General features: G+C 43.7%; 1 protein-coding gene across 3 annotated transcripts in view; it reads left to right on the top strand.

Annotated features, from left to right (window-relative positions):
* C11H16orf71 (chromosome 11 C16orf71 homolog) overlaps positions 1–15,869 on the top strand; it is a 282,532-nt gene that overhangs the window by 115,128 nt on the left and 151,535 nt on the right. For all 3 annotated transcript variants that reach the window (XM_033963852.1, XM_033963851.1, XM_033963853.1), the window contains 3 exons: positions 4,769–4,885; positions 7,497–7,641; positions 9,816–10,134. In XM_033963852.1, the coding sequence (XP_033819743.1) occupies positions 4,769–4,885; positions 7,497–7,641; positions 9,816–10,134 (581 nt within the window). The remainder of the gene's footprint in view (positions 1–4,768; positions 4,886–7,496; positions 7,642–9,815; positions 10,135–15,869) is intronic.

Below are 15,869 nucleotides of genomic sequence, written 5' to 3'. Positions count from 1 at the left end.
ACATTATCCCTCAGTGTCCTAATCTCCTCCATTTTCCAACATTCTCTCTATGTTCCACTGTTCTTACCCTCTCCCTGTCTACCACTGATAGTGTGCATCCCTGACCCTGCGGACCCTCCTCACCCAGCATCTCTGTTCTATATTATTATCTCTCCTCATGTTCAGCTTCTCCCCTGTCTCTTCCCTTCTTCTAAATTTCTCCTCCCCATCACCCTGTCTCACCTCAAGGCCACATATCTTCCCGGCCTGCCTCCCCCTCCCCCCCAATGCTGGTATCTTTTCCCCTCTTTCCGTCCTCCAATGCAGTCCCTTTCTTTCCTCTCCACCTGCTCTTCCCCCGTGTTCCTCCTTACTATGGTAGCAGCGATTGCATGCAATCTTCCCCACAGTACCTTTTTTAATGCCCCTTAAGCCTTGTGGTCCAGCGGTGTATGGGCCGGCAGGAACGTGCTTTCTGCGCTGCTGCCTTGGCCCATGCCTCTTTCTGAATGGCTGGCGTGAAAATACAGTAATCTTTCCAATGTCTTCATATGAACATTAATTTCTTTACGTTTCAACAAAATAAAGATTCTGTTCAAGAAGTTACAATTAGATTTTGGTATAATTATGAGGGGTGTTTAATAATTTATTTATCTAAGTAGGACAGAAAAGAGTTTTCAAAAAATTGTTGCTTTGATTTTCAGTATAGTCCCCTGATAGCTCCATACACTTCATTCACTTTTCCTGCAATGACTTTAACCCCTTTGAAAAGAATTCTTCTGTTTGACCTTCAAACCAGGATGTCACAGCTTCCTTGCCATCTTCATCACTTGAAAACTGCTGTATACAGAGAGATTTCTTCAAAACTCAGAACAGGAAATAATGCAGGGGAGCCAGGTCAGGACAGTAGGGTGGATCGTTCAGCTCCTGAAACCCACAATCTCAGATGACAGCCTGTGATTGTTGTGACATGTACACAGGCACATTGTCATGAAGAAGCAGCATGCCTGATGTGAGTTTTCCTCATCTTTTCTCCTTGATTGACTCCTGCAAAAGCGATTATTGTGTTGGCGTAATTCTCCCCGGTTATGTTTGTCTTGTGTGGCAGGAACTACAAAAGCAAAAAGTCATCCATCATTCCAGAAGACAGTTGTCATGACTTTGCCTGAAGATTTTTCTGTCTTGAACTTTTTTGGGGTGCTTCCACTGCATTGACTCCATTTTGGACTCAGGATCTCTGTGATAGACCCAAGTCTCATCTCACCCAACAATGAAAAAAATTTACTTGGTCTTCACGGAGCATCTCAAATTTCTCCTGACAGCACTGGAACATCATAGCCTTCTGACATGGTGTCAGCATTCTTGGAATCCATCTTGCACTAATCTTGGGACATGCCCAACTTTTCATGAACTATTTTCCAAATTGTACCTACTGAGATGCCCATTTTTTTTTTCAGCTATTCGGGAAACCTTAATTTATCTGTCATTTTCAATCGGTCAAGATATACCACATTCATTTCTTCCTTTCCTTTCATTAAACTTCAAAATCTTTCTAGTCTACTGTAATATTTTTCTAGTTAGACAACCATTTGCATCTCTTATCTCCTATAGCAGAGATGGGCAGATTTGGCATGAGGGAACTAAGACTGGGTTGAGGGCTGGTGCAGCCTGTGGAGTGTGGAGTTCCCCTTGATCCAGTCATAACTCCCAATACAACCCTCATTAAATCCTCAACTTTCTTGCACATTTCTGTGGAAGTTGCTTCCACAGGCCGTCCAATGTGAGGGTCATCTGCAATGGACTCTCTATCCCATTTAAACTGCTTACTCCAAAATTTTACTTTGTAGGATGATGGGGCAGACTCACCATAAACTACAGTCATGCATTCATGGATCTCCTGTGGCTATTTCCCCTCTTTTGTGAGAAATTTTATCACTGAACGGTGCTCCAAATCTAGCAGTTTCTTACTTGATTTGCATGAGGCAGTAGCGTACCAAGGGGGGGGGGAAGTCCGCCACGGGTGCAAGCCCTGAGGGGGTGCTCCCGGCCTTGGTCTTCATTCCCCCCCCCGAAGGACCGCTCGCCCCCCTGGCTTCCCCGCACCACCTACACAGCAGCCCGCAGCGGGATCGCGATGCTAGCGATCCCTCGCTGCTTCGGCGCTACTTCCTCCTTGGCGGTCCTTCGGGGTGGGTCGGGGCATCAGGCCTTCAGGGTGGGGCAGGTAGGCAGGCAGGCAGGCCTTCAAGGGGGAGGAGGGGGTGACAGGCAGACAGGCCTTCAAGGGGGGGACAGGCCTTCAAAGGGGGGACAGGCCTTCAAGAGGGGGGGGACAGGCAGGCAGGCTTTCAAGGGAGGGACAGGCCTTCAAGGGGGGGGATAGGCAGGCAGGCAGGCTTTCAAGGGAGGGACAGGCCTTCAAGGGGGGGACAGGCCTTCAAGGGGGGGGATAGGCCTTCAAGGGGATCAGGCAGGCAGGCCTTCAAGGGGGGGGGCAGGCCTTCGGGGGGGGCAGGCCTTCGGGGGGTGTGCAGGCCTTCAGGGGGGTGCAGGCCTTCAGGGGTGGTATGCAGACCTTTAGGGGGGGTAGCCTTCAGTGAGGGGGGCCCTGGTGTAGAAATACACGGAGGGAATGGGGGGGGGGGTTCAAAGAGATGCGCATATGCCGGACTTTGGGTGGGAAGAAATAATGGGTCTGAAAATAGAGAAGAGGGAGAGAGATGATGGACCATGGTTTTTAGAGAGGAAGGAACAGAAAGGGAGAGAAGTTGGACGCAAGGGATGGTGTGGAGGGGGGATAGAGAAACTGGATAGGAGGGTAGTTGGGAAAAGAAAGGGAGAGATGGTGGACCCTGGGGTGGTGGGGAAGGAGGGAGAAATGCTGGATTAAAGGGTAGTTAAGAAAAGATGGATCTGTGGAGGGAGACGAAAAAAGGAAAGATGCCAGACCTCCTGGGGAGGGAAGGGAAACGGGGAGGACAGAGATGGCAGATGGATGGTTAGCATGCAGAAAGAAGGAAGAAGGAGACCCTGGCAAGCAAGTTATCAGAAGACAACCAGAGCCTTGGACCAACAAGATTTGAAAAATAACCAGACAATAAAAGGTAGAAAAACTAATTTTATTTTCTGTTTTGTGATTACAATATGTCAGATTTGAAATGTGTATCCTGCCAGAGCTGGTGTTAGACCGCAAATGTGAGCTAGGATTTAACAAAGAGAGGAAAAGTACTTTTTGTTTCTTTATTTTACTTACACCACAGCACCAGTGTGGTTAGGAGAAGCCAAAATGGGGTGAAAAAGCTATAAAATAAACCCACAAGGATGTTTGAAAAAACAAAACAAAACACCCAATTGGGCAGGAAAGTTGAATCGAAAAACCAATTCAATAGGTTGAATCGAATCGAAAAAAATTTTTTTTCTTGAATCGGGCAGCACTAGTTTGCGCTACTGTCTTAGACTTTAGGACCTGGGATTGGGGAGAGATGGCATCCTCAGTACTTTATAATGCAAGTGAAACGAGGATTTGGTCAGACTTTTGAAGGGTCTGCAGAAGAAAAATATTGTATAGGCCGGGGACATGAGACAGCAGGAAACGGGAACTTTTCTTCCTTCTATTTTTGTGAATGGCAAGGCTGAGAATGTCAGAGAGTTCAGTTAAAATATGTGCTTTATAAGAAAATATAATAATGTGTTTTATAAAGTTTATAAGCATTGCTGGCCTACCCGGTGAAGTGTTCTTAATGGTGATGGTGGTGGCAGCAGCGTGTCAATGTGTTGAGAGACCCCCAACTCTACAACCTATTGACCTCAACCACAAACTACAAAACCTTCAAAAAAGAAATAAAAACCCTTCTATTCAAAAAACACATAAAACCGAACTAACACAATCAGAACTGTCCCAAGCATCACCTGCAACTACTCCTTATGTACTTCTGATGTCATGACAATTCAAACATAATTTATGTTATGTTTGGAATAATAGTTACATATATGAGGTTCAATAAAAGAAAATTTTCAGTGCCTGTTTCTATTATGACCATTTATTTTTCATGGTTATTACAAAAAATATTTTTTTACATGGGGGGGTGTCAAAAAATGATGGGCCTCGGGTGCCACATACCCTAGGTACGCCACTGGCATGAGGACTCTCCTGACATCCTGTCTCTTGGAATTTTAAGACTTGCACTGAGCCACAACTGTTCATGAGTTAACCTTTCCTGAGTCAAGTTAGCTGAAAGATAAGTGACTTAAGTATTGAATGACTATTTACAGTTTTAAATGAAATTGAAAGAAAGTAAAATAAGGAAATAAAATTATAATTAAAATGAAATAACCAAAAGCCTGTGATGAGAACCACGTAATTCTTCCCACTACTAAGATACATTTAGCAGTGGAGTGGTGGGGCTGAGGCTTTTTAAGGATCTAAAGTTTGTACTCTATTGTGCCTTATTCGGAATTTGGACATTGTGGTGTGGTGAGTTAACCTTGAGACATGTCATAACAAGCACAGACTTGTTTCAACATGTTTGCTACTTTCTTTCTACTCAGGTAGATAAATTATTGAACATCCTCATATGTAAAATGATGGTGCTATTTTTGGAGCAATTTGAAAGGCTCGGAGTTGGTAATCCATTTTTATCATTACTTTCTTATTTAAATCATGACATTGAAAACTGAAAGGATAAGTGTCCAGAAATATATTTTCAGGGGAAAGACAGGGGTCTTCTCTGAAGGAACTCTGACTTCAGGCAACTATAAACTGAAATTTTTATTTTATTCATTGTTTTAGGCAGTAGAGAAAGCCTTTGACTTGCCATGTGGATTCTACTGGCAGACAATGGAGACAGATGAGAAGTATTCTGCCTTTGGCACTGATCTTGGGGACTGTGCAGATTCTGAGATGGAGGTAAAAAGTCAATACAAGAACTAAAATTAATTAGGCTCCGAAGTTTTAGAGTTTCTGGTGGGGATGGGATGAGAAGTGATATACTGCCTTTTTGTGGTTACAATCAAAGCAGTTTATATTTTGTATACAGGCTCTAATTTTGTACCCGAGACAATAGAGGGTTAAGTGATTTGCCCAGAGTCGCAAGGAGCTGCAGTGGGAATATAACCTAGTTCCCCTGGTTTTCAAGCTATTGCACTAGGCAGAAGATCAGAATTGTCATGAATAGATTGGTTTATTCAACGTGAAAAACAAAAAAGACTGTGGATATAGATGTTCTGAAAAATGATTTATCTCTCTTCACAATAAAATCATAAAAATACAAATGTAATAATCCAACCGGACTCTACACGGTCCGTGTTTCGGCAAACACGCCTTCCTCAGGGGTTCAATTGATGTATGGTACACAAATAAAAAATGAACTAAAGGCAATATACTTGTCTTTGAGCAGATATCCAGGAATGACTGGAGACAAGCAAAGTGTCATTCCCGGCTATCTGCTCAAAGACAAGTATATTGTCTTTAGACCATTTTTTATTTGTGTATCTTACATCAGTTGGACTCCTGAGGAAGGCGTGTTCGCCGTAACACGGACCATGTGGGGTCCAGTTGGATTTTACTGTGGATTGTTAGGTCTTATTTTTTCTTTTGTTGTGTAGATTGGTTTATTATCGGGGCTACTTATATCTTGTTTGAGGACTGATGATAAAGGGAAGCCACATATACGTAAGCAGTGATGTAAATTCTGCCCAAGCAGTCCCTGCAGTTCAGGTGGATCCCAAGGAATAAGGGGGCCCGCTTACAGTTTGCTCCTTGGTCTTCTGGGGACTCTTTTCAAAATTATTTCTTGGGAGCCCATAGGTGGGCCCCAAGGAATAAGAGGGCCCACTTGCAGTTGCTCCTTGGTCTTCTGAGGACTGTTTTCAAAATCATTGTTTGGGAGCTCATAATTTGAACTTCCTCCATTGTCCTGCACTTAGAAGTGACACAGAGAAGATCAGCAATAATACTGGATCCAAAACATCAAACCCAAACAGTAAGTACAAACTTTAGTCTGAGAATAGCAAACAACATCAGTAAAAGAATGATACAAATTTAAATTGGGGAAGAGTTGCTGTTAAGGTGAATGGGTCTTGATCTGAAAACATGTAACTAAAAAGTGTGTTTGATGAGCTAGAGGAGATATGAGGAGAAGATGCACTTACATGTAAATAGTATCAATGTTGTTTGAAGATACCATGAGGGTACTATTTAGAGTGCTTCCTAGTGGTAACCAAGAAATGGACTGCTTGAAAATGCCTACCCTGTCTGCAGTAAAAAGTCAGTGCATTGTTCCACAGTGCATGATTTTCTACTCAGCAGTGAATGGAGGCTTTCTGGAGAGGGATTAAAGGGAAGAAATTGCAACTTGTCTTGTATTCCCAAAACTACATGTGTTGTGGAAAAATTAACCACAGAAAAAGCAGGTGTCTGCAGGTACTTTTTCCCAGAGCAATTTTCAAAGAGAAAAAAAACCTCATACAGTAAGAATTTAATGGAAAATCTGTGAACAGCATAACAGTTGCTGTGTATAGCAGAAAAGTAAGAATTTTATACTGAGGTTTAGATTATACTGGGTGTAATAGAGTTTGCAATTAAAAGCACTGTATAGGAGACCAGGCCAATAGAGAAAGATGTTCATCCTATTTTGCCTCTCTGGGGAAAATACTTAGGGGCCTATTTATTAAGCAGAACATTAATGGTTAGACTGAACTAAATTCTGCGTTAAACAGCTAATGTGGAAACATAATTTTGGGCCATGGATAGGTGAGGAATGGGCAGGGACTATTTCTTACAGTTAACATAGAGGTTGTTACCCTTATTAACTGCTAATGTGGTAGAAAATGCAGAACAATTAACAACACCTCAAGAGTTGTAGCTAACAATTAAAAATTTTGCATAACAATTTTAAATTGGTCATGATCACCTACCAGTAACCCACTGCTGATGCATATCCCTCCGAGGCCTCTAGCATGTTCTCACTCTTGAATCAGCCAATTTGCTTTTAATGATGCACAGTCTTCTGACTTGGACCGATGATGTGTTATAGGTTGCAATGGGATTTGCATCAGCTGTGGGCCACAGGCAGTTGTGATAATGGGCAATGCAGGAAGAGCTTCTTGGGTAGTTTGCAGGGTATTTTTTTATTGGTACAAGATGATGGGCTAAAACTTGATAACTGCAGGTGGTGTTCATGGAGCAATTGTTTGCTATTGACTTCATGGTTTCATACAGCATGAGGGTTGTATTGGGAGTCTTGATTGGATCAGGGGGAACTCAACAGGCAATAGGCTGCACCAGCCTCCAACCCAGTTTCAGTTCCCTCAGGCCAAATTTGCCCTTCTCTGCTATAGGAGATAAGAGATGCAAATGATTGTCTAACTAGAAAAATATTACAGTAGTCTAGAAAGATTTTGAAGAATATGCTGGTATGCATTACTGATGGATGGAAAATGCTAATAGAGAAAAAACTTTGCTTAAATGATTATTTCCTCTATTTCCCCACCACCATATTGCTTTCCTTTCTGAGCAGGTTGCCATGACATTGGTGTTTCAAACCCTTTTGAGCAATCCTGTGGCCTTTCATCATATGTTACAGTTGATTCTCAGTTCTAGTTTGGATATATGTGGACTTCGACTGCTTTATCCCTCATTCAGCACTCTGGTGTCTAGCACGGGTAAGAACCTTGGGCTAAATGGGGTACATTCCAGTTGGGAAGGAATTGTAAGGGGTGGGTACACTTTGATGATATGAAGGCGTAGCTAGCAAGGACTTATTGTTTTGAGGGTGCCATATGGAGGTGTGATTTGAGGGGGTACTTTAACTCTGCTGGAGTAGGGGGGAGATAGCCTCTCTTTTGCCATTTGCAGACTGAGGTGGTTGGAAGTGAAAATTGGCATGTGAATTAATGTGACAATGCTTGCCCAGAGAAAGTTAATTATAGCTCTTGACCTTTAGTTAATTCATTGGCTACACTAAGGTAGATTATGCAAACCATGATAACATGTCAATGAGGTTATTACTATTCCTTGTATATTAATGAGTTCATTTACATTTTAGCCTGGAAATTCATCTTAATGTCACATTAGCGAAAACCAATATAAACTATAAAATGCAACAAAAATTAGGTGCCAAAATGCTGGGCACTAAGCATGAATTTTATAATGGGATCTGGGCACCTGGATTCCATTGTAGGGTAATAGTGTGAGTTGGCAATTAATGTGCGAACCTTTAGGTACACCCACTTATACCATGTCTATGACAGGTATAAATGTTTGCACTTAAATGCTGCACTGTAGCATGTAAATGACACTGTTCTATAACATGTGCATGTTATTGTGAGAGATACCCTTGCTCTGTCCATGTTCTTTCTGTTCATGTAGTAGCCTCAATGTTGTGGAATGCACTGCCATTTGCTCTTAGGCACAAATCCAATCTTTCCAAATTCAAATCAAGGCTCAAACCTTTCTCTTTAAAGAAGTATACAAGACTTAGACCTTGAACTTATCCTGTACATTGCAGTTTGCCCTTTAGTTTTTTCCTTTCCTACCACCTTTTCATTTTAGCAATGTAACCTCTCCCTTTTCCCTCTTGTGTGTCTTGTAGTTCATGAGATTTGTCTACTTTTGAATTTATGTTTATAATGTCTACAAGGCTGTTGTTTTTAATTTTTAAAGATATGTAATGTTGTAACTGCTTTGGAAATGAAAAGCGATATATCAAGCCTTAATAAACTTGAAACTTTGCAGCTGTGTTCTATGAAATTGCACGTTAAGATCATAGAATACTGCTTAGTGCTCAACTACCATTTAAGCACAATTCTGCAACATTCATGTATGTAAGTGCTAGTATTCTATAATCTGAGTGTGCAAATGGTATGTACATGTTAAAGAATGTGGGGTAAGAGGGCAATTCTATAACTGAGTGCACTGAAACCACACAGTAGAAACCTAGGTTCTTTAATAGAATACAAATGGAACCTGGTATTGGTGTGCCTACTATCTAGGCACCTGTACTTATGCTAGCCATAGAGCTGATATAATAGTGAGCTGATGTAAAAGTGTGGCAGTGACATGCAGTGTTCTTTACGTTATGTTCATAAACAGGAGCCCCACCTATGTTCCACCAATGCTCTGCCCAGTTCTACACTTCCCTTGGAAATATGTGCTAAGCATGATATGGGGTATTTACTGAGTGGTGCTTAGGTGGAATGTGTATGTGTGCACATATGTATGTATATGTTAGTATGCTAAACATTTATGCACATGAGGGGAATTCTATATATAGTGCCAAAAGTTAAGTCCTGCAAAGATCTGTGCTGAGTCCTATTCTATAAAGAGCACCTAACTTTGGGCACTGGACAACTCCTGATAGAAACAGAGGTCCGGTTCCCAAAGTTAGGTGTTGATGCCTAATTTTTGGGAATCCTTTGACCCACCTATGACCTTCCTTTTGCCACTTCCCTCTTTGGATTGTGTATGAGAAAAGTTAGGCATCAAGTTATAGAATAGCGTGCATTTGAGAGCCACACACAACTTTAGTCAAGCACCAATTAACGCCCATCTCCTTATTAAGTTCTGCGCAGGTCTTGTACCCAAATTCTAGCATCTAACTTTTGTGCTATAAGTAGGGGATAATGTGTGAATAAAGCATAAGTTAAAATGCTGTTTTAACACGTTAAGGCTTGCATTAGCACTAAAACAGTTTACTAAATACTGTAGGTCTCTCAATAAACCATCTAGAGAGAAAGTTAAACAGGGTGGAACAAAAGATTAAAATAAGTCATTTAAATGCACAAGGAGAGAAGGAATTTAATTTTAAAATTGTACTTCTTGTGTAATTTTTGCATAGAAAATCTACCATCCTTGTACACTGCAGAAGATGGTAAAGCTCTACCACCTATCCTGGCACTAGCCCTAAGAGGGCACAAAGCATGCAGCACTTTTCGAGATATCTTTGGACCATTTGATCCTCAGTTGGCCGTTGTGACAGATTGTCATTCAATCAATGCCATTTACTGCAAGATCAAAGCAGAGCCTCTACTTTACATGCCACACATGGAAACTCGTATTCACTGGGAGCTTTGTGTCTGGTTTGGAGGGAGAGTGCCTTGTAATGGTGTCGTACAAGTTGGTATTCAAAATCCTGCTTCTGAACATAACAGACTAAAGTGAGTATACTCAGGTGGTTATTTTAGAAGCCCTCTTCTTGATTTACACCAGCATATGTACAGTAAGTTTTATTCTTGTACAATCTCACTCTATTCCTAGACAAGTGGGTTATGTATCCCATTGTGAAAGATCTTTTGTAGGAAGCTTCATTTACATATATTTGAACCTCCCATCTTACCTCAGGACTGCCCTCTGACTTCCAGTTGTCTTCCTACAAGTGAGACAGTAGGGGCTAGTCTTTTCTGCTCATGTTTATTTTTTTCTCTAACTTCAGTATTTTTGTGCCTGCGTGTTCTCATGTTGCAGAGATTCCCCCATGGAAACAGCTCTGGCTGTGGGAGATCACAGACTTTACTGGAAAAGTCTGTTTCCAGGGGGTTTGCTGCTTTTCAGTGTAACAACCTGGACAGCCTTCTTTCACAGATCGGGGCTCAAGGTCCATTCCCTTGGGAGTGTTGCTCACCCCAGTTCATCTACTAGTGGGTTTGAGCGCAGGCTGTGTAGCTCTGTGGAGGTGGATCGAGTCTGACTGCGTTACTCCACCTGTTCACATGCAAGGTGTTTCTGGGTATGGTGGAGGTCTTCGGCTGAGATGTTGGGCTTGAGAGACAGCCAAAAGACCAGCAGTCCAGGTTCCAAGGCTGTTGAGACAGAGGATCTCCCTATAAACTGTTTCAGCGTCCATCTTGCAGCACACAGTGAGGGTCTCTGCTTTTAAGTTTTAAGGGTTTTGAGAGTAAGCCCTAAGTCTCCCCACCCCTATAATCCTAAAATCGCTGTGTTTAGGAGGTTGTTGTGGTTATATCGGGGCTGTTTTATTAATTAAATAACTCCTGTGGCAGCTGTCTTGGATTTTCCAGATTTGATTTTAAAGATATTTTTTGCCTGTACAAGCTTTGTTTTTGCAAGAAAACACATCAGATGGACTCCTCAGGGCAGAATACTTTGGATTCATGCTCCATTTGTGGTAGATGACTGATAGGTGAGGATTTGTGTTCCATGTGCTGCGCAGCACGTGAGGGGGGGGGGTAGTGGCATCGGCTTTAGACCCCTTTCCCCTTTGGGGTGGGGGTCCTACCTCTCAGGGCATCGTTGGCAGTCCAAAAAGGTCAAAATGGGCCTGGGGGCAGCGCAAATACATCCTCAGCGAACCACAGCTGTGATTCCATCCCTAAAGCCCACAAATCCTCCAAGAGTTCCAAGAAAGACTCTCAGGAATTGGCTGCCCTTCAAGATCTGGGGTTTTTCCCAGAATTTATTAGTATGCTCTTTCTCTCAGAAGAGAGACCATGCGCAGCTGAGGGACAAGCCACCAACGGATGATTCGGATTATGTGATCATGCCTTTGATTACTCAGCTGGAACATTCATAGTGGGAGATTTGGCTGCAGGTGTGGATCTCAAGGATCTGGATCTGGGAGATGCTCCGTAGAACCACATGATGTGCAGACTGTTTAAACCTTCTGCTTTGGTGTGGATTATTTCAGATTCCCTTCAGGAATTGAAATTGGAGGCTAGCCAGCTCTCGTTGGCACAGTGCTCTCTTATAAGTAGCACTAAGCCGCATTCTTCCTCCTTTCCTGACCATCCAGACATTGCAAAGATGCTCATGGATCAATGAGAGGCATCAGAGGGCCTTCTGAGAGTGGCCAAGGTCATGTCCAATCTTTATTCGATGACAGAAGCCTTTAATCAGAGGGTTTTTTTAAATTCTAAGGTAGATTCCTTAGTGGCGCAGGTCACCAAGTGTACTGCTTTCCCTAGTGAGGGTAGTGTGGTGTTGAAGGACACCCAGGACTACAGGATTGATTTCGTGCTGAAAAAGCTTTTTGATTCAGCGGCCTTGGGTTTGAAGCGGCTGCAGTGGCATCCTTGGTGGTTAGATCCTGTCACTCCCAAGCTGTGTCGTGATCCTGATACTATAATGCTTTAAAATCTTCCCTTTCTGGTTTCTGGCATGGACTATGACTGATGCCCTGTATGAACTATTCAGAGTGGTGAGCAAGCTGTCAGCTTACTCTATATCCGTGCATCAGATGTTGTGGATCAGACGGTGGTTTGGTGATTCCTCATCTAAGGCAGCTCTCAGTAAGCTGCCCTTTAAAGGGCAGTTGCTGTTCGGTAAGGGTCTGGATGATCTCATGGTGAGTGTACAGGATCATAAACCTAAGTTTTTGCCAAACAGCAGGCCTCACTTTTCTAGGGGACTGGAGCGTTCTAGTTTTCATTCTTCTAGGCACTATCACCAGTCCTTGGGATGGTTACTCAGGTCAAAGACCTTAGAGCACCAAACCGCAGTTCTGTGGAGCTCGGTGACTGCAGTTGTTTTGATTCTGCTCTGCTTCCACTCCTAAGAAGCAGTTATGATGTCAGGCCTTCAGCTGACCCTCTGCAGATCAGAGGGAGGCTCTCAGCATTCCTGGAGGAGTGGACGAACATCACCACAGATTGCTGGGTGCTGGACATTCTCTGTGACTGGTACAAACTCAAGTTTATTCAGCCTCTTCCAGACTTTTTCCTGAACTCTCCAACAGGGAGGCCAGAAAAGAGGCCAAAGTATGAGCCACTGTCCAGAGATTGCTGGATTTAACGGCCATAGAGCACCTTTCAGAGTCTGACTCGAGCTCCGGTAGATACTTGATATACTGTACTTCATGCCAGAGAGAGGCTCTGATGACTGGAGACCAATATTGGATCTTAAAACAGTCCATGTGGCCCTCAAGGTTCCTCGCTTCAGAAAGGAAATGGTGAGGTTAGTGATCGCCTCTCTAGATTTGACGGAGGTCTATCCTTTTTCAGGAGCACAGAAGATAATTGTGGTTCCACATCTTACAACAGCACTTCCAGTTTGCGGCTTTGCCCTTTAAGCTGGCAACAGTGCCTCGGACCTTTGCCAAGGTGGTTATGGTGGTGGCAGCCCATCTGCGCAAACTTGGGAATCAAGTCCATCCGAATCTGGACAATTGGCTCATCAGAGCCCAGTCTGTGTCTGAAGGACACCAGGCAGTCTGCCAGGTTGTTCACTTACTTCAGGATCTAGGCTGGGTGGTCAACTTTCAAAAGAGTCAACTCATTCCGCTGCAGGACCTGGGGGTATGTTTCTCCCTGAGTCCCACCAGGAGGAGCTTTGGTGGTTGATAAGTGCATTTTTGGACACTCAAGCCCCGACAGCCTGGCAGTACATGCAGGTACTGGGATCGATGGTCATGACTATCGATGTTCCCTGGGTGAGATCTCACTTGCTCCCATTCTAGGACGTGCTAATCTCCTGCTGGAGTTTGCAGAGGGATCTACTGGATGAACTGCATGCCCTTGGACACCGGAGGCTCAGCGCAGTCTGACATGGTGATTGAATCCTCTCTCTCTGTCCGAAGAAGTCTCCCTCAGAATTTCCACCTCGGTGATCTTGAAGACAGACGCCAGTCTATATAGCTGTGGGGTGCTTTGCACAGACAGTCCAGTTCAGGGACGTTGGTCACCTCCCAAGAGAAAATGGTTGATCAGTCACCTGGAGCTGCGAGCAATCCATCTAGCTCTCCTACACTTTGAGGGCATGCTCCAGAACCAAGTCTTCTTAGATAATACCACAGTTGTAGCCTATATCAATTGACAGGGGGGCATCAGGAGCATATATCTGCGGCACGAGGCTCAACTGCTCTATTTCTGGGCAGAAAAGCATCTTCTGGCAATTTCAACGTCGCAAGTGTGGACAGCATGCAGGCAGATTATCTCAGCCAGCAAACTCTAGATTCGGGAGAATAATCTCTGTCCCAGAGAGCTTTCCAGAGTATAATGGAGAGATGGGGTCACCTCATGTTTGACCTTATGGACCTTATGGTGTCAGCATCCAACAAGAAAGCATCTCATTACTTCAGCCACCGTTGTGAACCAGGAATCAAAGGATTGGATGCCTTGGTGCAGCTGTGGCCACAGAAGGGCCGCTTTTATCTTTCCTCCATGGCCCATGATAGGCCATCTTCTGCGATAAGTGATTCTAGTAGCACCCAGTTGGCCGTGTCACCCATGGTATGCCGATCTGGTGCGTCTGCAGCTGGATTGGGGTCTCAAACTTCCCTGTCATTCACGCCTTCTCACGTAGGGTCCCATAGTTCTGCAGGATCCAGGCCACTTTGGAATTTTGGCCTGGCTCTTGAGCACAAAGACTTAGTGCACAGAGGTTACTCCATACGAGTGATTGCGACCATCTTTTACAGTAAGAAGATGTCAATGGTGGCAGCATATGCAAAAGCTTGGAGGTTTTTAGAATTGGTGCGCTTGGCAGCGTGAAGATCCAAGCTCGATGTTGATTCTCCATGTGCTTGCCTTTCTTCAAGAAGGCCTGGAAAAGGGCCTTGCATTCGGTTTCCTTAGAGTGCAAATAGCCGGACTTTCCTGTTTCGCCCCTAAAAGATGTGGTCAGGTTTCTGAGAGGCGTGATGCGGTTTCACCCTCCATTGCATCAGCCATTCTCAACTTGGAATCTTAATCTAGTTCTCTGGTTGCTTGCTAGTTAGACTGAGCTTCTTTGATGGATCTCACCATCAAAATGGTCATCTTGGTGGCCATTACATCGGCCCTCAGAGTTTCTGAATTTCAGACTTTGTCTTGCAGAGATCCATTTCTTCAGATTATGGATTCCTTTGTGATGCTGCGTACTGTTCCCTCCTTTCTTCCAAAGGTGATCTCCAGTTTGTACATCAAGGTTCGGCTGTTGTCCTTTGAACCCTCAGGTTTGGGCAAGCATGACAGGGTGATGAAATCACTGGATGTGCACAGATTTTTACTGAAGTACTTAGAGGTTACAAACAAATTTAATTTGACCAATCATCTGTTCATGCTTGTGGGGGCTGCCCACAAGGGCAGACCGACTTCAATAGGGAAGGGAATGGGACTGCCTTTTTTGTCGCTTTGGCATTTCAAAGCTGATATTCAAAGCGATGGGCACTGGAAGATTGAGTGACTTGCCCACCGAGCAGCACCGAGATTTGACCTCACAACCTCTGAATGCAGAGGCAGCAGCTTAACCAGTGAGCCACAGCCCTTCCTGTACAGCCATCATTTTCAGATGGATCAACATGACTATTTCATCCATTTGTGTTGGAGACGGAAAGTGGCCTCCTCTTTTGATGAAGTCACACTCTACATGAGGTGTTGTTTCCTCATGGGCAGAATCTTCAGCAGTTTCCCTTGAAGAGATTTGTAGAGCTGCCACTTGGTCCTCCTTGCATACCTTTACGAAGTTTTACAGGATAGACGTGGCAGGAAAGCAGGATTCTGCTTTCGGGTTTTCAGTTCTGGCAGATGGCTCATCAGTCCCAACCTGAATTTGAGGGCTGCTCTGTTACGTCCTACTTGTCCAGGAATAGAGTGGGATTGTGCATGAATGAAAGATTAGGTTCTTACCTTCACTAATCTTCTGAACCTGCCCTGGGAGTTGCTAATTTGCCAATTGTCTGCTTCAATAAATACTGATAAGTTGGACTTCTGTTTCTTTGACCAGCCTTTCTAAGATTATCATCTGAACATATTGTGCACTTTGCCCTGGGAGTTTGTGGCTACTATGCCCCACCCTATTAGTGTCTCCTTATCGTTCTTGTGTTTTGGTTTATATAAATTTTATGATGATTGTTATGATTGTTCATGATTGTTATGCAGTTTTCTAATATGGACACAATAGACTTCTTTCTCAGGAAGTATCCCCATACCCCTCCCTCTTTTCTGTGTCCTGTACAGGT

This window comes from Geotrypetes seraphini, chromosome 11 (assembly GCF_902459505.1).
Source record: "Geotrypetes seraphini chromosome 11, aGeoSer1.1, whole genome shotgun sequence".
Taxonomy (NCBI): Eukaryota; Metazoa; Chordata; class Amphibia; order Gymnophiona; family Dermophiidae; genus Geotrypetes; species Geotrypetes seraphini.
This window is presented reverse-complemented; position numbering and strand designations above follow the sequence as displayed.